Source organism: Rhinolophus sinicus, chromosome 8, assembly GCF_057876585.1.
Source record: "Rhinolophus sinicus isolate RSI-liver-muscle chromosome 8, RSI-T2T, whole genome shotgun sequence".
Classification (NCBI taxonomy): domain Eukaryota; kingdom Metazoa; phylum Chordata; class Mammalia; order Chiroptera; family Rhinolophidae; genus Rhinolophus; species Rhinolophus sinicus.
Window position 1 is genome coordinate 43941684 of NC_142508.1, and position 22364 is coordinate 43964047.

Here is a 22364-nt window from a genome sequence, read left to right on the forward strand (position 1 = left end):
ATTCTCATCCGGTTACACAGCGCATGCTACCTCTTGCGCCGCTGTAACCGGCATCGGCGCTTGGGAGGGGTTGGTAGCTCGCTGCGCTTATGTGCCGGTGAGCTCCGATGAGCGCAGGCGCGGAGTGTTGCCCTGGGTCACGTGAGAGGGAGCAGATGGGGCTGTGGGGGCGGAGCCTGGGGCGGGGGGGGCCCGGTTTGTTGTGGTCGCCATTTTGCTGGTTGCATTACTGGGTAATCAGGGCCCTGGCTCGCCGCGTCCGCCAGATACCTTCAGCCACTTGGCAGGTCTGAGCTCGGGCTTCCCGAGCAGTTTGAGTCCCCTTGCCCGCGCTCTCAGGTAACGACGCGGCTACGGACCGCGCAGCTCGCGCTCGCTGTAGGGGGAGCAGTACGGGACCCGCCCTGCCCGCGTCGCTGCGAGACTTAGCACGAGGCCGAGGGAGGAGAGGAGGGGAGCGGCGGGCTGGTGCAGGCCGTGCTTGGCTATTCATAGTCGGATTCCTGGAAGGGGCCGAGCCCTAGGGAGCTGTCCTTGGAGGGGGTAGCGGGGCCCCGCTCCCGCCCTTTGTTTGGGCTCAGCTCTGCCGGCCGCATCGCCGTTGCCTAGCAACAGCAGCCCTGGACTGTGATTGGTTGAGCTCTTCGCAGCAGCGACCAATGGCATGGTTGTTGCCATGGCAGGTGTGGACTGCCAAGTTCAGGCCGACCCCGCGGGCCGGGGCGGGCCGCTAGGGTGGGGGGCGGGACGCCGGTGTCCCCGGGGGCGGGTGGCTGCGCGGGGCGGGGCCGGCGGGGCGAGGGTTAACCCGCCCCTCCCCCGTCCACCTGCTTTTCCTTTCCCCCGCGTGCCCCGGGCTGACCCTCGTCCCCTCCTTTTCCCTCCCCCGGCGGCGGCGGCGGCGGCGGCGGCTGCTGTTGTCACCAACCGGGCCGCCTGTCCCGCTTGCCCTCCCCGCTGCGGGGCTTGCCGGGCCGGCCGGGCCGGGACAGGCGGCCGTCTCCTCACCGCCGCCATGCTGGCTGCTCGCCCACCCCACTGGGGGCCCCACCGCGCCCCAGCCCCTCGTGGGCCCCGCTCCAGCCCTGACCCGGGTACGGGGTGGGGACTGGGAGAGACGGTCCTGGTGTGGGAGGGCCCCGGGAAAGAGATTGTTTGGGGGGGGGGGCCCTGTAAGAGAGAGGAGGGGTCGTGGAGTGGCAAGGTTTGGCATAAAAGAAAAGGACTGACAGGAGGGAAGGCCTGTGGGAGGATTTTGGTGTGGCAGATATACTCTGGGAGGGAAGAACTCTGATATTTGGGGAATTTGGCTGTGGGGGCCTTCTAGGAATGGGCACAGTTGTGGATTGACGAGTAGAGCAGAGTGACTGGAGAAAGGGCCCTGGTAGGAATACTGGATCGGGAGGAGGTGGGCAGGATCCCGTGTAGGGGAGAGAAGGACGATCACTCTAAACCGTGGGAAGAGGCGCTTCGCTTCCCCTTTGTGCCCATCAGGAGTGGGCCTTGACTGGGAGGGGGCCTTGGACTAATACCGGGGAGAGCTGCGTTGTGGCATGAAGGAACTGGAATATGGTGTGGAGAAACTAGCTGGAGGGGTGTCCCGATGTGGGAGGAAATAATATAGAGAAGAGGTCTTGGCATAGAAGGGTGTGCCCTTGTGGGTGAGGGTGCCATGGGGGTAGGAGTCTGATATGGAGGCGTTCTCAGATAACAGTGGTCAGGAAGTCCCCAAGGACCCCGATGTGGTTTTAGGGGCCTGCAGAGGACTTTGCTATGGTTTGGCAGGGGTACAGAGGACTCTCGTGGTTTGGGGGGCACCCTAGAGTTCTCTGGATTGGGGGGTCTTCTAGGAAGGCAGACCTTGAAGCAGAGGGACCTTGCTGTGATAAGAGATGACACCCTTACTTTCGAGGAAGACTGCAGGAGGGCAGGATCTTGTGTGAGGGGGCCCTGGGGAGGGCTGCAAGTGGAAATGGAGTGAACCCTATTCCCTATACTGTCTGTGGTTTCTGTCTTTCTGCTCTCTTCCTGCCCCCAATTGTTGGTGTCTTTCTGTCCTTTCCTGTCATGACCCATATCCTGCCTGCTCCTAATCACTCCTTTTCACATGTCCCTCTTTGCGCTGCCTACCTCATTTATTTGGTAATCATTTGTTGAGGGACTCCACTGTGCTTTCCCTACCGTTCACCTGGCCACTTCTCTCTGTCCCCTCTCTGCATTGTCAACTGTTGCTCTGCTACACCCCTTTCCTTCTCCCTTTGTGCCCTGCCCTCTCTCTAATGTTCACCTCTTTCCTGCCTGGCATTGTCCCACACATCCCCTGTTCCGTGTTGTTCCCCCGCCTCCCGCCTGCTCTCAGGTCTCAGCGGCGGTGGCAGCCGAGGTGCAGGATGCGAGAAGGCGCCCCCCGGCCGGGCTCCCGCTCCAGGCCTCGCTCCCCTGCGGCCCTCTGAGCCCACCATGGCCGTTCCACCGGGCCATGGTCCCTTCTCTGGCTTCCCTGGGCCCCAGGAGCACACGCAGGTACGCGTTCAGCTGGCTCCTCACCTGCCTGGGGTCGGGGGAGGCTGGGGATAGAAGGGTGCTGGGGACAAAAGACAGTATGGTTGCCCAGGGCAGTTTCCCAGGGGCATGAAGGGCCCCATGGGAGTGGAAGATAACAGAAGAGCTGCTGGCAGAGTCAGGGTTTGGAGGGCCTGAGTTCAAATCCAGACTGGTGGTAAAATTACTTAGGTTCTCCATGCTTCAGTTTTCTAATCTGTAAAATGGGGGCAATAATGATAACCTACCTCACAGGGTTGTTGTGAGGATTAAACGGGTTAATGAAATGCATGTAAAATGCTGAGGACAGTGCCTGGCACATAGTAAACAATAAATGTTCACTAAGAAAAAACAAGTCTAGAGTGAAAGATCTGAGGGGGTAAATGGGGACAAGGTTGAGCCTGAAGGGTCTTGGAGCCAGCAAGGCCTGCGGGTACAGGGTGAAGATCTTCAAGGGGAGAGACTGTTAAGGCTCTGAAATACAGTTTGGAGTGGGAGGTCCTGGGTGCTGGATCCAGATCAAAAGACCCTTGAGGTGAAAGAACTGGGCGAAGATGCTCAGAATGAGGTGTGAGCATTGGGAAATCCCCAAGGGATGAGGGTAAAACAAGATGGGGGCCCTCAAGATGGGATACCCAGAATGGATGGTCTCAGGCGAAAGATTGGGGGAGCAGAGCCCAGGTTTTCTATATGGTCTCTCACACTGAGTTTCAGAAAGAGTAAATGTGTGTGATGATTTACCCAGCCAGTCTCTAATGATCATCCACTACATGCCAGGCCCTGCTCCAGGCACTGGAGATACAGCAAGAACAAGACAAAGCCTCTGCCCCTGGGGACTTTCTCTTCTAGTGGGGTTGTCAGACAGTGACCAAATAAATATGCGTGTGGTAACAATGAACCAGCTGCCCATATAGTTCTCCCCCTGAGGTTGGAGGTGAAGGTCTGTCCTCAGTGCCCACCGCTCACCCCGCCCAGCAGGTACTACCTGATGTGCGCCTCTTGCCACGGAGGCTACCCCTGGCCTTCCGGGATTCGACCTCGGCCCCACTGCGCAAGCTCTCCGTGGACCTCATCAAGACCTACAAGCACATCAATGAGGTGGGCAGGGGGTGGGGGACCCAGGTTGGGTGCTGAGGGGTCCTGGCTGCTGGCACAGCTCACTTACCAGTCCTCATCTCCTGGCTGGCCGGCTGGGCAGGTCTACTATGCGAAGAAGAAACGACGGGCCCAGCAGGCACCCCCTCAGGACTCAAGCACCAAGAAGGAGAAGAAGGTCCTGAACCACGGTTATGATGACGACAACCATGACTACATTGTGCGCAGTGGCGAGCGCTGGCTGGAGCGCTATGAAATTGACTCACTCATTGGCAAAGGTTCCTTTGGCCAGGTGCGGTATGCCCTGCCCCCCCATCCAGGGATTGGGGGACATGGGCACCCACTGATATTGATTCACACAGTGTTTCAGCAGCTTCAAGTTCTCTGCTAGGCCACTCACCCTTGCCCAGTCACTTGGTTTCCTGGTGCCCCAGTTTCCTTTTCTGTAACAAAGTGCAAAGAACAGGACTCTCCACATAAGGTTGTTGTGTTATTTCATGTCCAGTGTTTATACTAGTGCCTGACTATTTTTGAACACTCAATTCTGAATTACTATTAGTAATATTGATAGTGATATTGGTGGGTCTCGTTGGCTGGAGGGAAAAGAGTGGCCTGCCTCCCCCCATTCCCTCACTTTGTGACATGCCCTAATCCTGCAGGTGGTGAAAGCCTACGACCATCAGACCCAGGAGCTGGTGGCCATCAAGATCATCAAGAACAAAAAGGCCTTCCTGAACCAGGCGCAGATTGAGCTGCGGCTGCTGGAGCTGATGAACCAGCACGACACGGAGATGAAGTACTACATAGGTGAGGCCGGAGGCAGGGCCAGCTACTTAGGGATGGGCTCAGCCCTGCTACTGGATCGGGCTGGTGTCTTCAGGGGAGGGTTTGGTCTGTAATCCCCTGACTTCAGTGATTCTGCCACTTTTCTTTTTTCCCCCCCTTTCTTCTGCCTCCCCACCCCCACTCCAGTTCAAGCCATTGTTTCTCAGTCTAGTTGTGTAGGACACAGCTCCCTGGCCCATGCTGGTATTGTGAGCCTTGTACTCCCCCTGGCTGAGGCAGTCAGTCGCCGGTCATCAGTTGGCTGCTCATGGCAGCTGTCGCCGGCTGCCGGCCGCTCATGATGGCTGCCGGCCACTCACGCTGGCTGCCGGCCACTCATGCTGGCCACCGGCCGCTCATGGCGGCACACAGCAGTCCATGGCAGCACTCAGCCGCCCACGGCGGCTCACGCCAACCTCAGGCTGCTCACAGCCGCCTAGCTCCAGGAGAGCTGTTGTTCACAATCTTAGCTGTAGAGGGCGCAGCTCACTGGTTCATTTGGGAATCAAACGGGTGACCTCGGCATTAGGAGCACAGCACTCCAACCACCTGAGCCACTGGGCTGGCCTGATTCTGCCACTTTTCATGATTTTTGCCCTCCCACGTGATCTTGCTGGTCAGAGTTGACTGGAATGCTCACTAACGGTGAGGTTCTGTTGTGAGCACTTTATATAAATTAACTCGTGTATACCACAGCCCCATGGAAGGGGTATCATTGCCCACAGCTTGGAGATGAAGAAATGGCTTTCAGATGCTGTCGCTTGCAGAAGGTCACAGAGTTTCTACTCAGTAGAACTATAATTTGACCAGGCAGTGGACTCCAGAGCCTTTACTCTTAACATCTATGCCAATCTTTTTCCTCTTTCCTATATGGTTCCTCTTAGGAAAAGGAAGATTTAAAGAGTATGTTTTTGAAAATATAAATCCTCATAGTAAATGGAACTGTGTTTCCTTTGGTACAAAAATAAACAGAACTGAGACTAAAACAATGTCATAAAATTAAATGCAGCATTGTAGAATGGTGTTCAAAACCTATCAGCACCACATGGAAACTTTCTCTTTGGTTTAATGTGACAGGGACTTCAAAAGAATTCACTTTTCTTAATTAAGAAAGTCAGTATATTTCTTGGTGTGAATCAAGTATAGGCCATATAAAAACGTCCTGACTAGCAGGTGGTACCCGTGGGCACACCACACTTTGGCCAGTGCTCAAGAAGCCGACTCACAGATCTGCTTCTAGCCTCTCTCCTTGATTACTGTGTACCCCTAGGCTGCCACTGGCCCGCTCTGAGCCTCAGTTTCTTCTTCATGGGCCCATTTCCATCCCCTTCCCTGCAGTGCATCTGAAGCGGCACTTCATGTTCCGGAACCACCTGTGCCTGGTGTTCGAACTGCTTTCCTACAACCTGTACGACCTCCTGCGCAATACGCATTTCCGCGGAGTCTCACTGAACCTGACGCGGAAGCTGGCGCAGCAGCTCTGCACGGCTCTGCTTTTCCTGGCCACGCCAGAGCTCAGCATCATTCACTGCGACCTCAAGCCCGAGAACATCCTGCTCTGCAACCCTAAGCGGAGCGCCATCAAGATCGTGGACTTCGGCAGCTCCTGCCAGCTTGGCCAGCGGGTGCGGCCTGGCCCGGGAGTGGAACCAGTGGTGTGGGTGTGGCCAGGGGTGGGGCGGGGCGGGGCCACCTGGTGGGAAGGGATCCAGGAGGGGTGCTTGGCTGGGACGGGATTGTCGGGTACAGCTTGAAGTGGCTGATACCGGAGGGATGGTGCTTGGGATGGGGTGTTGCTGGGTGTGGAGGATGCCAGTGGGTGAAAAGGGTAAAGGAGAGGGACATGGAGTATATATACTGCCCAGTGGGAAAGGAAAGAGTGAAGCCTGGTAGCAGGGCCAGATTTGAGGTTGCCAGATGTGGGCAAGGGAAATTGGGTGGGCTTTGAGCCTAGGTGGCACTTTGCTAAGACCTGTGCTCTTACAGCTGGAGATGAAAATTGGATGGTGGGGTGGGGGGGTGCTTCAGCTTTGTAGCTTCCTGTAAGCAATCATTTGAGATGATGATGGTGGCTTAGTAAGGGTCTGGATTGTGAGGATGGGAAGGGCCTGGGTTTGTAGACTGCCATCCTCTTACTGGTGACCAAGACGGGTCCAAAGTCAGGCCTGGGGATGGAGATGAGGGTCAGACTAGGCCAGCAGACCCCTCAGGCTTATGGATAAGATGGTGCGGTGGCTCCTGGAAAGTTGGTGTTGATAACATCAGGGTTTGGAGCCCCCATCCCCAGATCTGGGGATAGGAGTCTTATCCTAGCCTTGGGGATGTCAGTGGCACCAGTCGGGAAGGCTGAAACCTCTTGACTATTGTCCTCTTTGCTCCCCCAGATTTATCAGTACATCCAGAGCCGCTTCTACCGGTCACCTGAGGTGCTCCTGGGCACGCCCTATGACCTGGCCATTGACATGTGGTCCCTGGGCTGCATCCTGGTGGAGATGCACACGGGAGAGCCCCTCTTCAGTGGCTCCAATGAGGTGTGCCCCCAAGGAAGGGGTGTGCTGGAGGGGGTGGAGGCCTGGCTGGCCGGATGACCCTGATCACCTGCCTGCTCACAGGTGGACCAGATGAACCGGATTGTGGAGGTGCTGGGCATGCCACCAGCCCCCATGCTGGACCAGGCACCCAAGGCTCGCAAGTACTTTGAACGGCTGCCTGGGGGTGTCTGGACCCTACGAAGGACAAAGGAACTCAGGAAGGTGCGGCCCCCGCCCTGTGCCGCTCCTCCCACCCTGGTGGCCCTTCACTCTCTCACACTTGGGGCTCCCTTTCTCCCTGCTTCCTCTCCCTTGTGTCTTTCCCTTCCTTCCTCTCCCCCTTGTCTGTCCTTTCCTTCCTCCCCAGCCCACCCTCTCTCCCACCCACCCCACAACTCTTCTTAGCTTCTCTCTTTCTACTTCCTCTCTTGTGCCTCTGTTTCCCCGTGTGTGTCTCCCTGCCCCTCCTGCCCACTGACGGCCACTCTCTTGCCCCCCCTCCCACCCCCTCCCTGCCAGGATTACCAGGGCCCCGGGACACGGCGGCTGCAGGAGGTGCTGGGCGTGCAGACGGGCGGGCCCGGGGGCCGGCGGGCGGGGGAGCCGGGCCACAGCCCCGCCGACTACCTCCGCTTCCAGGACCTGGTGCTGCGCATGCTGGAGTATGAGCCCGCTGCCCGCATCAGCCCGCTGGGGGCTCTGCAGCATGGCTTCTTCCGCCGCACGGCTGATGAGGCCACCAACACGGGCCCGGCAGGCAGCAGTGCCTCCACCTCGCCCGCACCCCTCGACACCTGCCCCTCCTCTAGCACCGCCAGCTCCATCTCCAGCTCTGGTGGGTGCCCTGTGTCCTGTGGGGTAGGACAGGGATGGGGGCAGCTCTGGTTTGGCCTGTCCTGGGGGACCTTGCCACTGGCCTTAACCTAGTTGAAACTGCATGATCCTGAATTCCAAAGGGTGGGGTAGGAGAGCTCCAACTGGCCCTGACCTGATCTCTGAAATTGAGCTTGTGTTCAGGCCTCTAACTGGTTCAGACTTCAACACGCAAAACTGAACTCTGGCTCCTAATCTCAATATTGGGCCCGATCCTTCAAATGAGCACAGAACCCAAAGCCCAAACCTGGGCCTGAGCCATGAACCAGACTCAGCCACCCAAAAACCCAGGTACCACCTCTCACCTCTTCTCTCCCTCTGGCACTTCCAGGAGGCTCCAGCGGCTCCTCCAATGACAACCGGACCTACCGCTACAGCAACCGATATTGTGGGGGCCCTGGGCCCCCCATCACTGACTGTGAGATGAACAGCCCCCAGGTACTAGGGCCTTGGAGCCTTTGGAGGTGGGTGGTCGGTTATCTGGGGTTTTAGGACCTGAGTCTCCATCACCCACTGTTCCTTTGCTCTTTTAGGTTCCACCCTCGCAACCGCTGCGTCCCTGGGCAGGGGGTGATGTGCCCCACAAGACACATCAGGCCCCTGCCTCAGCCTCGTCACTGCCAGGGGCTGGGGCCCAGTTACCCCCCCAACCCCGATGCCTTGGCCGTCCTCCATCACCAACCTCGCCTCCACCCCCGGAGCTGATGGATGTGAGCCTGGTGGGCGGCCCTCCAGACTGCTCCCCGCTCCACCCAGCACCTGCTCCCCAGCACCCGGCTGCCTCAGCCCTCCGGACTCGGATGACAGGAGGTCGTCCACCCCTCCCACCCCCTGATGACCCTACCACTTTGGGGCCTCGCTTGGGCCTCCGTGGTGTACCCCAGAGCACAGCAGCCAGCTCATGACCCTGCCCCCTCCCTGGGGCCCCTCCTGAAGCCATACCCCGCCCCCATCTGGGGGCCCTGGGCTCCCATCCTCATCTCTCCCCTTGGCTGGAATTGCTGCTACCCAGCTGGGGTGGGTGAGGCCTGCACTGATTGGGGCCTGGGGCAGGGGGTCAAGGAGAGAGGTTTAAGCGCACCCTCCCCACTAAGGACTGGACCCTTGGCCCCTCTCCCCCCCTTGTTTTCTATTTATTGTACCAAAGACAGTGGTGGTCCGGTGCAGGGGAGACCCTCCCTCACTCCAGGGCCCTAGGAGGGGGTGGGGGCAGGTAGGGGGAGATGGCCTTGCTCCTCCTTGCTGTACCCCCCAGTAAAGAGCTTTCTCACATGCCTGCCTGAGCGTTTGCAGGGCCCCGGCTCCCCTCACCTGGCCCTCAGAGGCATGGTGGGGAATGGTGTTGGAGGGAGGGGGTGCTGGAAGAGCATTGTCTTGTGGCATATGTCCTTGCGGAAGTTATGTCTATTGATGCAGACATGGGGCTGCAGGAGATCTGGGCCTAAGGAATCCTAGACAAGAGATCCTAGATAGGATTCTAGCCCACGTTTGCATTTTCCAGGGTAAATTGAGACCCTGAAAGGCTAAAGGCCCAAATCTGGCCTGCCTCTGGGAAACATCAGGTTCTGCCCTAGTAAGCAGGGGCTTCCACAGAGCCTGCGCAGGAGTAGCTCCTTAATCCCGGCCAGCATCCAGTAGGTGCTATGTGTAGCAGGACTTATTGGTGCCATCTGGGGAATGGCAGGCAGACAATGGTACAGACTTTACCCCCTACATGTCAGGTCTCACCCTATGGATCCATTGCGGAGCAAGGCGTTTTGAGATTCTCAGGCAAAAAGATATTCCCGGGGTTACAGGTAAGTGGGCCTGTTTCCATGGCAATTCGGAACCGTCTGTCTCCGAAATGGCCAATCGAGAGCCTCCTGATTCAAAAGGTGTCTTCCACCAATGGGGCGCGGCGCCTCCTGGGAAATGTAGTTCTTAGCGATCTTTCCTCAGGTTAGTTGGGGGACTACAAAGACCAGAGTTCTTTTCGGTCACATGTTTAGGGGCGGGATGCAAGGCGGCCAATCGGCAGGCAGGCAGGCGGATCCCGCGTGTTTGGGGCGGGCTGTAGAGGAGGAGAAGGCCGTGATTGGGTGGTTTTGGTCGTTCTGTGCGCAGGTGTTGATTTCTCAGGCGTGCGGTAGGTCCGTAACTGAACTCTTACGGAAAGCCTGCTTGTTAGGAGTTTGTGGTTATAAAGCAGGAGATAGGTGCGGAGGCCCCATCACGCGGGGCATCACTAGCTGCTATGTCTAGCCCAGCTCGCGGGAACGTCCAGTCCGTAGGAGAGACGGGCAAAGGGTCCATTACAGACCTGCGTGTGTTCGTTAACGGAGGCATCGTGGAACGCGGAGGGACCCCAGACAAAACACGGTAGGGAAACCTTCCTGGAGGAGGAGGAGCTGCCTGACCTGAAGACCCAGGGGTGCTTGGGGTTGGCGGTGGTGTAGTGGAATGGCTTGCGCAAAGGCAGTGATGAGAAGCAGCCTGGTGATCTGGTGTTTGTGGAAATCTTACTGAAAATAAATATGGATTAGATCGTGGAAGATTTTGTTTTCTATTTAGAGAGCCCGGACTTTGTCCTGAGGGCATTGAGGAGCCACGGAAGGATGTCTAGAAGGGAAGGGGCATGGCATAATTCACTGCTGTCAGTAGAATGATGGGAAAGAGACTTGGTTCTCTGAGCCCAGGATGGGGGCTGTGGCAGGATTCTGGCAAGAAACGTCGGGGATGAATCAGGGCAGGAGTCTTGGTTGGTTGGGAGGGGGAAGCAAGGGCGTGGGTGGGAGAGAAGGGTGAGTTGACAGGCTGTATGTATGCCTTACAGACTGTGGGAGAGAGGCGGGAAGGGGAAATCTCCAGCACGTGACAACATGACAATGCCTGTCATGTTGTAGATGCTTAATAAAAATTTGTTTCAATGAACAGTCCTGGGAGGCCGGTACTATTATCTCCCTTTTACAAATGAGAATACTGTGGGCAGAGAAAGTTAAGTAACTTGCTCAAGATCATATAGCTAGAAAGTGGCGGGCTCAGGATGTGTGTGTGTGTGTGTGTGTGTGTGTGTACACTGTTGACTTAGGTGTAAGATGAGCCTCAAGTCATCAGCAGGAGTCAAATCATGTAGCTCCTGTAAGGAATTTTTAATGGGTAAGCATGGAAACGTATATCTCAAATTTCTATTTCCATCCCAGAACCTCTCCCATGGCGGGCTGACTGACTGCCTACGTGATACCTTCTCTTGGATATCTAGAGATATCTTGGGAGTAATTTTGGCCAACTTGAACTCCCGATCTTTTCCCTGAACCCTGTTCTTCTCAGGCTCTTCTCAGTAAATGCCACCTCTATCCTTGTAATTGCTCAGACCAAAAGCTTTGGAATTGTGCTTGACTTCCCCTCTTTGCCTTTTACCCATTTCTGGTCCATCAGCAAATTCTTCCAAAGTATATTCAGAATCTGACCATTTCTTTCCACCTCCGCTTTGGTCATTCTGGTCCTGTCCACTCTCATCTGTCTAGACCATTGTGGCAGCCTCCTCAATGGTCTTCCTGTTCCCCACAGTCTGTTTCTCACATGCAGCCAGAGGGACACTGTGAACACCTGCATCAGGTCACATGCATCCCCGGCTCAGTGGCTCCATCTCACAGAGAGTAAATGCTGACGTTTTCTACGTGGCCTGCAAAGCCCTGCATGATGTGTCCATGTCACCGCTCTGATATCATCTGCTCTTCTCCTTGCTCACTCTGCTCCTGCCACACTGGCCTCAGAGTTGTTGCATTTGCTGTTGTCTTTATCTGGAACACTTCTCCAGATAGTCAAGGTTCACCTTCACCTCCTTGAGGTCTTTACTCAGATGTCACCTTCTCCTTGAGATCTTCCCTAACACCCTTCTAGAATTGTACCACTGACATTCGTATGTTAGCTTCCTTTTAACTTTTCCTTAACATAAGTCATATTACTATTTAACATGCTATGTAATTATATTGCTACAAGGTCTGATAATTAAGTTCGCGAACTCACTCTAGAAAAAGTGCTACATACCTCATTGCTGAATATCATTACGGTCACTTTCCAAGTACTCCCCTTGGGAAGCTATGCATCAACACCAGCGCCTAGTCCACCCTTCAAAGCAATTTTGGAACTCTTTTTCTGGAATGGCTATCAGAGTTTCATCATATCACCCTTAATGTCCTGAATGTCATCAAAATGTCTTCCTTTCAATATTTCCTTTATCTTCAGGTAAAGAAAGAAGTCATTGGGGGCCAGATCAGGGGGCCAGATTCTTTACTGTTTCTCCCATCAAGAGGTGGACTCTCCTCCCCTTTAATCTGGGCTGGCCTGTGACTTGGGGGCCAGATCAGGGCCCCCAATGAGTAGGGAGGGTGTTCCGATACAGTTATTTGTTTACTGGCTAAAAACTCCCTCACAGACAGTGCCGTGTGAGCTGGTGCATTGTCGTGATACAAGAGCCATGAATTGTTGGCAAAAAGTTCAGGTCGTCTAACTTTTTCACGCAGCCTTTTCAGCACTTCCAAATAGTAAACTTGGTTAACTGTCCAGTTGATACAAAATCATAATGAACAATCCCTCTGATAATCAGAAAAGGTTAGCAACATCATTGCAACAAGTTCGCGAACTTAATTGTCAGACTTCATTGTCTGTTCCCCCACCCCCATCTGACCATATGCTTCATGAGGACTGGGGCTTTTGTGTACCTCGCGTTTTATCTGCAACACTTAGAAGAACTCTTGGAACTCATTCAGTCATTCTGTACTGAACGAATGGATGGGTGATTTCAGAGCACAGATCCTGATCCCAGCATCCTAGAGACTCTGTCGACCCTTTCCACAGACCTTTAAGGGGCTGCCTTAAAAATTTATGAGGTCCCAGGCATTCAACAAGTATTTCATCTTGCTTCAACTTTGTGCTCAGCATTGGGAACACAACAAAGAACAAAGTAGTTTCCCTGCCCACATAGAGCTCACAGTCTCAGGGTGGGGGGTTACAGATCACCAACTAATGAGACAAATATGAAATTGCTAAGAAAGGTAGAGAGTGTTGTATGAGCACTTGCCAGGAAATCTCATCTGCCCCCAGGAAGTAACGTTTGAGGTGATGAAGCGTAGGCATTAACTCCATTAAGTGGTGAGAGAGAGAATGTGTGTGTGTGGTGGTAGTTGGAACCGAGGGGGAGCAAGAGGCTAGACTAGGGAGGTCCTGTGAGGAGTGTGCGTCCCATCTGTAGGGAAGCTGTAGAAGAATTTTAAACAGTGGAGGAGGTACAGCCAATTACGTATGTTAACAGATCCCTCAGGATGTTGTGTGGAGAATTAACTATAGGGGTTAAGGATTGAAGTAGGGACCAGTGGTGAGGCTGTGACTGTGAGATTAAAATAGCTGCTGCTAATGAAGGCCACACATTCTTTGCTGTTTCTCCCATCAAGAGGTGGACTCTCCTCCCCTTTAATCTGGGCTGGCCTGTGACTTGTTTTGACCAATAGCGTGCAGTAGAAGTGACACTGTGCCCCTTGGGGGCCCTGGGCCTGAAGAGATCTAGCAGCTTCTGCTTTCACTCTTGGAGCCCTAGCCTTCTGTATAAAGAAGTCCAGGTACCCGACTGGAGACAGATGCAGAAAGAAGCCCAGCCAGCCCCCAGCTGTTTCACTATTTTAGCTGATGTGCCAGATATGAGCAATGCCATCTTGGAAACTCTAGCCCAGCTCCCGGCAAGAAACCATGTGGAGTAAAGATGAGCCATCTGGACTCACCTCACCCTCTGAGCCTTGCCCAAATTTCAGAATCATGAGCAAAGAAATGGTTGCTATTTCAAGCCACTGTGTTTTGGGATGATTTGTTACCCAGCAATAGCTAACTGAAACAAGCTGATATTCGTTGAGATCTTACCATTTTATGGATTAGCTCATTTAATCCTCACAGTTACCCAGTGTAGTAGTATTGTTATTCCCATTATACAAATGAGAAAACAAGGGCACAGAGAAGTTCACCAAATACTAGCAAGACACCTGGCACATAGTAAGGGCTGAGTATGTGACAGCTGTTACCATCAACCTCATTTGCATCAGCATTGAAACTTCCATAATTGTTAAAGAAGTGGGAGTAAGATGAACAAAGCATTATTAACTCACTTATATGATTTTTAGGTAAGTGACTTCACTTCTTTGAGGCTCAATTTCCTCACAGTAAAATGGAGGTTATAATAATATTCATCTCACAGTGTTATTGAGGAGCGTAGGGGCTGGCAGAGAGCAAATACAGTCAGACCTTAAACAACATGGGTTTGAACTGCGCGGATGCTCTTATATGCAGATTTGACTCGCGCAGTTCAAACCTGAGTTGTTCAGGGATCAACTCCGTGGTTGAGAATCCAAGTACGCAGATGGCCAACTGTAGTTATACGTGGATTTTTGACTGCGAGGGAGGTTGGCACCCCTAATCCTCTCGTTCAAGGGTCAACTGTACCTAATATATGGCAGGGATGATATAATTATTAGGGCATGCAAGGCTCGATGGGGTGTGTTGCTTTGGTTCTCAGTGAGATGGGAAGCAGCCGGAGCATTTGGAGATGAGTGATGTGACCTAACATCTTAATAGGATTCCTCTGACACCATGTGGGCACCAGGTAGAAGCAGGACGCCAGGAAGGAGGCTGCTGCCCTGGTCTGGCCGGGAGACTGGCGGCTTGGCCAGAGGGATAGCAGTGAGGCGGGGAGATGTGGTCAGATTGGGGATATAATTTGAAGGGGGAGTGGGCAGGATTTGGGGTACAGATGGGAGGTAACAACGTTAAGGTTTTTAGCCTGCGCGGAGGAAGGAAGGCTGTTCGGGAGCTGTATGGGGAAGACTAAGAGAGGCTGTGGATACGTTACGCATCCCAGTGGACCAGCTGAGCAGGAAGGGGGATAAAGGAGTCTGGCATTCAGGGCTGAGAGCTGGGCTGGCACGTAAACTGGGGAGTCTGTGGCATTTTTGTGGTATTAAGGCCCAAGATGAGATCACGAAGGGTGGGAAACGAAGTCTGGGAGCCCAAGCAGGGACGCCCATGGAGAAGTTGCTGCCATCATCCAGGTGAAAGATGACGGGGGCCTGGATCCCAGCAGGTGCAGGAAGGAGCCATCGTCTGGATACATTTTGAAGGCAGAACGCATAGCGGTTTCGTTGTGGGTAATGACAGGAAAAATGGACAAGGGCCTCGTGAGCAGGATAAAGTCATAACATGGAGAAGCAAGTCTGCTTTCCTCCTTTCCCTGGGCCCTCTCTCTTTGGTCTCGCCTCTCTGCATCTGTGCTTCCTCTGTTTGTGGGCAGCTGGGCTGGCCCTGGGTGCACTCTTGCTCCGATTCTATGTGACCTTCCAGTGCAGTGCCCCATAGCCCCTCTGGCCCCTTTCCAAATTCCCCAGACAGGCATCAGATTGTTGGCATTGGGTGTCTAGCCCTGCTCATCCTGCTATAGCTGGGGGTTTCTGCAGACGTGTCTGTCTACTGGGCAGGGTTGTGGACAAGGCACCTCAAATAGGCACCGTTACAGAGTATTTCTGACAGTGGGTGTATTGTGGGCAAAAGTGGGTATGTGGGTGTGGGGTGGACGGAATGATTGAGCGCTGTTTTGGGAGGTGGGTGGGACGGAACTTTTACGTAGCCTCACATGCATCGTGGCTGGGGTGAATGGTGTAGAGACCAGGGAGACTGGCTCTGGCAGGCTCTGGGCTTCGAAGGAGGAGAGTTGGGTTGGGAGAAGTGACGGGGACCCAGCACACTTCTGCCTGCCATAGACGTTCCCAGAGTAGTCAGGGGGACAGACAGTCCTCAGCCCTCACTTGAGAGGGACACAACACCGACTGAGAGAGCCCCCACCCTCCCCTTCCAGAGCACACATCCAGTAGGGGAGACACACCCTCACCACAGAGGGATCAGGGCTAGGATCGAGGGTGCGGGAGGCTGTGGGAGCCCGGAGGGAGCACCTGACTGGTCTAAGGTATCAGGAGGGACTTCCTGGAGTAGAGAACACACGAGATGAGATCTGAAGAGTCACATGAAGGGAGTTCGGAACTGTACAGGTGACCTCTTGCAGCCAAGTCAGTAGATCCTTAAATAAAAATTTTTATTGAATAATTTTAGATTTACAGGAAAGTTGCAAAGATAGTACAAGAGACTTCCCATATACCGTACACCCAGCTTCCCCTAATGTTAACATTTGACAGAATTATGGTACGTTTGTCAAAAGAGAAAAATTAACGTTGATTCGTAGTCTATTAACTGAGCTCTAGACTTTATTCATATTCTACCCGTTTTTCCACTAATGTTCTTTTTCTATTCTAGGATCCAATCCAGGACACCATGTTGCATTTGGTCGTCATGTCTCCTTGGTCTCCTCCAATCTGTGATAGTTTCTTAGTCTTTCCTTGTTTTTCATGACCTTGACAGTTTTGAAGAGTACCGGTCAGATATTTTGTAGAATGTCCCTCAATCTGGGTTTGTCTAATATTTTTCTCATGGTTAGAGTGGGATTACAGGTTTGGGGAAGAATACCACTCAGGTCGTATTAACCTGGACCACTTCATTAAGGTGGTGTCTGCCAGGTTTCTCAACTGTAACGTTACTATTTTTCCCTTTCTTCACTCTGTGTGTTAGAAGCAAGTCATGAAACCCAGCCCACACTCAAAGAGAGGAGAATTAAGCTCCAGTTCCTGTAGGGAAAAATATCAAAGAATTTGTCTTCATATATTAAAATCACCATGGTAATTGATAAATATGGGATGATACTTTGAGGCTGTGCAAATGTACTGTTTCTCCTCAAATTTCCACACACTAATTTTAGCATTCATCATGGATCTTGCCTGCAAGTTATTACTGTGGTGTTCTAGTGATGATTTCCTATTTTCCTCATTTATTTTACATTTATTATTTGGACTTCTTCTGTAGGAAGATTTGCCTCTTCTTCTCCATTTGTTTTATTTGTGCAGTCATTAATTTATATCAGTATGGGCTCACGGATATTTATTTTATTCTTTGGGTGTAATCCAGTACTATCGTAATTCATTTTTTCACTCAAATTATTCCTGTTTTGGCCGGAGGGGCTCTTTCACATTGGCTCCTCTGTTCTTAACTCCTTTTTCTTTCTTATTTATTTACTTATTTATTTCTTAAACACCTCCTTACTTTCTGGCCAACCCTAGAATTGGCCATTTCTCCAGGGAGCCCTGGCTCCCTTTTATTAGAATATAGTCTTAGAAACCAAGGCCTGGGCACTGAGTGTGGTCACTGCTACTGGGGTGTCACTGTTTCTAGTCCCTCTCAGCTGACCGAGTTTGGAAATACACATATGTGTACAAACCCACGTGTATACACATATCTGTGTTTATATAGATAGATACAGATATCTGTATAAAAATAAACATGAGTCCATACTGATTATTTCTGACTTTAATCTGGCCCCAGAAGTTTCATTCTCACCATCCCTATTGCTTTCTTGGTAACTTCTTTGTCTGACAATGAGAAACCTAGCTTAGTGGGCACTTCTTTTTTTTTTTATCTTCCTCTTTTTTTTTTTTTTTCTTTTTTTTTTTAAATTGGGGAAGGGGAACAGGACTTTATTGGGGAACAGTGTGTACTTCCAGGACTTTTTCCAAGTCAAGTTGTCCTTTCAGTCTTAGTTGTGGAGGGCGCAGCTCAGCTCCAGGTCCAGTTGCCATTGCTAGTTGCAGGGGGCACAGCCCACCATCCCTTGCGGGAGTCAAGGAATCAAACCGGCAACCTTGTGGTTGAGAGCCCACTGGCCCATGTGGGAATTGAACTGGCAGCCTTAGGCGTTAGGAGCATGGAGCTCTAACCGCCTGAGCCACCGGGCTGGCCCCTAGTGGGCACTCTTTAGTGCTCATCTTACTGTCCATCTTGGCCATCCCTCCTTCTGTAAAGAAAGACATTCTCCCCTTGGTTTCTCTGATGTTGATGCCCCCTGAGTTTTCGCCTATGTCTTGCTTCTTTGCCAGAAGTTCCTGTTTTCCCCGATCCCTTAGATGTGGGGGCAGCTCTTCTCCCACCCCCTGGGCCATCTTATCCTCTTTTATAGTCTGTTTCCTGTCTCTGTGCTGATGACACCCACTCTGCCCTTAGTCCCCACCTCTTCCCTGGACCCCAGATCTGGAGGTCTTGAGGACTCATGAAAGCCACGCCCTCCTCTCCCCCCAGCCCTGGGTGTTCCCTGGGTCTCTAACACTCACTATGTCCGAAATTGTAAACCACCTCCTCCTCTCAGTTCCTGTCTCAGGAGTGGCCTCTCCCTACCCCAGGCTCCCAGAGAGAGCTCGGCTTCATCTTTGATGCCTCCCTCCCCAGCCCGTCCCGTCAAGCTCCACAGCTTGCCCACGAGGACTCCTGGATGTCTCCCAACCTGCCCCCTTCTCACCTCTGCAGCCCTGCTTTGGTCCAACCCTATCCTCTCCCACCTTGTTTCTGCCTGGCCTCTCCCTGGCCGCTGGCCTCTCACCCCTTCCTTTAACCCCCCTCCACCTGGCAGTGAGTGGGATTCTTGTGCAACACAAATCTGGTCGTGTCCTCTGCTCAGGCCTCCATGTTTCTGCAGTGTCCTTGGACAAGATCCCAACTCCTTAGCCTGGTGCCGAAGGCTTGACCATCACCTCAGCCCGTGCCCCGACTGCCTGATAAGCGCCAGGCCCACTGAACTTCTTCTGTTTTCTTGAACATGAACAGTGCGCTTACCTGGGCCTCTGCGTGGACCCTCACCCAGCCCCAGCAACCTTCAGCCCAGCTGGTCCCACCCAGTACACACTCCACCCGCTTTCCTCCCACTCGTACCATTGTGAAACAGTCTCAGACATCATCATCTGTGAGGGTGATGAACACAGTAGGACCAGTGGTGATTTCTGAGTGTTGGAAGTGGGGAGAAGGAGCTTGACTTTTCAAACAGGTTTTGCAATGAACACATTTTCATGGAATGACACCAATAGCTGTTAGCGGAGAAAAATTTAACCAAATAAAAAAACTACATTGTGTTTTAGTTTAAGAGGAAAACAACTTTCAGGAATCATTTTATTACTTTAAAAATTCTACACAGCAGGAAGAGAATAGAGGTGGCTTTCTGTACACTGTAGCCGTCACGCCAGAATGCGCTTATTTTACGGAGTGCTTGAATCACATCAACTGAAGGAATTGTCACAGTTACAATTGTAAACGTGATGTATGTAATTTCTCTAAACGGCATCTTACAGGCATTTGGAATAAGAGGTACATAAAGGATTTTGTATGTGCTTAGAGGAAGGTGACTAACGTATATTGGCATTGGGAGAATTCTTGTCTGATATCAGTGACAACTGGGACAATGAATTCGGTGTAAAGGAACTGAATGCATCCGCTTTGGGACATTGTGTGGTTTTAAATCTGACTAGCATGTTCCTTAATGATAACTGCCAGCATTTACTTGGAACCTTCTTCATGCCAGGCACCATTCTAAGCCCTTTCCATAGACTAGTCAGTAATCTTCACACAGCCCTTAGGAGGCAGCTACTGTTCGTATCCCGTTGTTTCAGTGAGGCATTTTGAGCTGAAATCAGGTACTTCAGGTTCCATAGCTGATAAGTGGCAGCACTGGGACTGGAACCCAAGAGTCCTGATTGGTTCCATTGTCTGTGCCTTTAGCCACCTTCCCCCTGGATTTCATTCTTAAAGGAGGTGCCCACATTTCTGATACTGCAGTTTCTTCTTTTCAGAATAAGGGCTTAAGTGATTGTCATTTCCAGCTGCTAAAAATCTTTCTCAGCATCCCTAATTATTTGTAAAGAAAAACACTTAACTTTTTTTGTTTTTGTTTTCTGTTGTTGTTTTTAGGGAAAATCTCAAACATACACAAAAGCAGAGAAAAAGTCTAATGGTGCCCCAATCACCCAGCTTCAGCAGTTACCAGCACATGGCCATTCGTGTTCCATCCATGTCCTGCATGTTTCTCTCCTCTGGTCAGTTATTTGAGAGCGATTCCACGTTTTATTAAAAGACATTTTCTTTACAGAAAAGATAACCCACAGCTCCTTGCCCTGACTCCTCCCCCTGCTGGCAGATTCACCACCTCTGCTCCCTCTTGCCTGGTTTTCCAAATGTGGACAGATCTGTGCGTGGTATGTGTGATACTATCACCTGGCTCTGTCCCTGGCTCGTTTCCTGGAACCCTATCCTCCAGGCGTTTATCCTCACTGCTCTGAAGCCTGAAAGTGATTCCTCTTAGTGACCGTGGACAGGCTGACATTGCTTGGCAGGCCCCTCCCGCAGTGGGTCATTTAATCTGCTTGTGGCTTTTTGCCCTGATCAACTCCTCTTCCCATATTTGGGTTATTTTCTGGGTGCCCCCTCCACTCAAAACCAGGTCAGGCCTCCTGTACCACACTCCTCGCACACTGTAATTTCATTTTAAGCACATTGTTTATCATAGACTGAGACAGGGATTCGGGTACTTTTCTTTTAATTGCCTGGGAAATCCATGGGCAGGAATCAGGTGTGTCCCCAGCATTACCTGGCACAGGGCCTGGCACTCAGTAGGTGCTCAGTAACAGTGATGAATGAATGAATGATTGCCAAGGTCAATGGCAGGGCATTTATCATGAGGGCAATAGGAAGCCACAGAAGTGTTTTAGGCAGAACTGGACGCATTTTTCTCAAACTAATGCGCATGCAAATCCCCTGGGGTCTTGTTAAAATGCAGATTCTGAGTCAGTGGCTCTGTGGAGGATCCTGAGAGTCTATTTGTAACAAGGTCCCAAGTGATGCCAATGCTTTGAGCAGCAGGGTCTTGCCGTGCTGTTCAGAGCCACAGCCACCAGTCACACGTGGCAGTGGGGCACTTGCAGTGTGGCTAGTGTGAATTGAGATGGACTTTCAGTGTGAAAGACCCACCAGAGTTCAAAGACTTAGTACAAAAAAGAGAATGTAAAATATCTCAATTTTTATATCGATCACATGTTAATATGGTAATATTTTGGATATATCGAGTTAAATAAAATATATTATTAAAATTAATTTAACCTTTTTTTTTTTAATGTGGCTACTAGGAGATTCAAAATGACATTCGTGGCTCTCATTATGTTTCTGTTGGATCGTGCTGGTCTACAACACTCCAAACTCATCGCTCATGTTTTTACGTGCTTTTGCCCTTTTTTGAGTACCCCTCTTTCCCTCAACTACCCCTCTTTTCCTCAACATCCTCCTCAGAAATAATTTCCTGCATCTTTCGGGTCTCAAGTACGATGTCTCATCCTCCAGGAAGCCCGCTTTGATCCCCCAGGTGGATCCGGTGACTGTTCTGGGCTTCCAGCAGGCTTTGGGTTTCCCTCATCTCAGCCCTGACCGTCTGTCATGTCCTCGTCTATGTGTCTGTCTCCCTGTTTAGGCAGATAAATCCATGAGGTTGGGGACAAAGTCTGCTCTGGTCACCACGTTATCTCCAGAACCTGGCACAGTCAGATTTGTTAACTGATTTAAGACACGACAAGGAAGATGTGGGTCATGCGCATTTTACAGCTCTCGATCTGGACTGCGGTGCTGGCTTCATCTCTAGTCTTGTTTTGATGCCCCGACACCAGCACGGCATTTGGAACCGCTCTAACGGTTTTGCTGGATGTACAGTAGACGTGTTGTGGATTTTATCAGCCTCTGAGTGGAATTACTCTCCTGCCTCTGTCCCTGAGCTACCCTGGAGCTCCTCGCCTGGGATTTGTCTTTTGCCAATGGCGTATTTCTAAATGGGGACTTTTCTTTATTAATTTATATCGGCTGTAGTCTGTTATCAAAAACACAAATGTTGATATTTTTCCCTGTCTGAGATTTCCCTTTTTTTTTTTTAATTGCATGGAACCATTGCCTTTGAGAAAAGTCATTAAGAAATGGTCTTTTGGTCATTTCCTTTGAGATTCCTCTCTTGCTTCAATAGTTTTGTAATTAGTTTGATACGAAAAGATGCCCAACCTCATTAGTAACCAGGGAAAGACAAATTAAGACTGCCCTGAGATCAGCTTCCTCCCATTCCAGCTTGCGTGTTCAAGTGCCCCGCGGCAGCCTCTGCTTCCAGCATGACCATGGCCTCCGTTCCCACACTCTCCCTGTCCATCACATCCCTCCTTTCTCCATCCCGCCCTGCCCACTATCCCATAGATTCATAATTATAATCACTCTCTAAATTCCCTTCCTGTATCTTTTGGTCCCGCCTATCTGACAAAAAAAAACCACAGCTTTTAATTATATAAACATCTAATGGGGAAAAAGGCCACACCGAGATTCTATTTTATACCCTCAAATAGACAAAAACTTAGTATGACTGTAAAAGGATGTGGATTAGCAAGACATCGCCCACTGCTGGTGGGAGTGCAGATGAGTACAACCTTCTGGAAAAGTTTCATGTTGGAAAATTCCAACCAGGTGGAAGATTTGAGTCCCTTATACTCAGCACCTCCTTTCCTAAGTACTTTCCGGAGAAGAATCTTGAGCACGTCCACC

At 51.7% G+C, this 22364-nt stretch overlaps 2 protein-coding genes across 11 annotated transcripts in view; both read left to right on the top strand.

Annotated features, from left to right (window-relative positions):
- The first annotated feature begins 3 nt into the window (after positions 1-3).
- Positions 4-9137, top strand: DYRK1B (dual specificity tyrosine phosphorylation regulated kinase 1B). 10 transcript variants are annotated; one of them, XM_019751393.3, is made up of 12 exons: positions 181-339; positions 2360-2523; positions 3520-3639; positions 3740-3928; positions 4296-4443; positions 5800-6086; positions 6846-6992; positions 7074-7214; positions 7512-7547; positions 7632-7827; positions 8197-8303; positions 8399-9137. In XM_019751393.3, exons 2-12 carry the CDS (start codon positions 2461-2463, stop codon positions 8768-8770), a joined length of 1806 nt encoding a protein of 601 aa, XP_019606952.1. In that variant the 5' UTR covers positions 181-339; positions 2360-2460; the 3' UTR covers positions 8771-9137. The 10 variants fall into 10 exon arrangements, with proteins under 10 accessions (XP_074170428.1, XP_019606952.1, XP_019606951.1 ...); XM_019751387.3 differs by lacking the exon at positions 181-339 and adding an exon at positions 360-1094 and having other exon boundaries at positions 3517-3639; XM_019751388.3 differs by lacking the exon at positions 181-339 and adding an exon at positions 362-1094.
- Positions 9138-9282: 145 nt separating this feature from the next.
- Positions 9283-22364, top strand: part of LOC109458062 (galectin-10-like) — a 60564-nt gene continuing 47482 nt past the window's right edge. The window contains exon 1 of the mRNA XM_019751397.3: positions 9283-10223. The gene's annotated coding sequence lies outside the window, so the exon portion shown is untranslated. The remainder of the gene's footprint in view (positions 10224-22364) is intronic.

Coding starts and splice junctions, on each gene's coding strand:
- DYRK1B (XM_019751385.3), top strand. CDS start 665: ATGGTTGTTGCCATGGCAGGTGTGGACTGCCAAGTTCAGGCCGACCCC. Junction 3,640..3,739: donor CCTACAAGCACATCAATGAG/GTGGGCAGGGGG, acceptor CCGGCTGGGCAG/GTCTACTATGCGAAGAAGAA. Junction 3,929..4,295: donor GCAAAGGTTCCTTTGGCCAG/GTGCGGTATGCC, acceptor CTAATCCTGCAG/GTGGTGAAAGCCTACGACCA.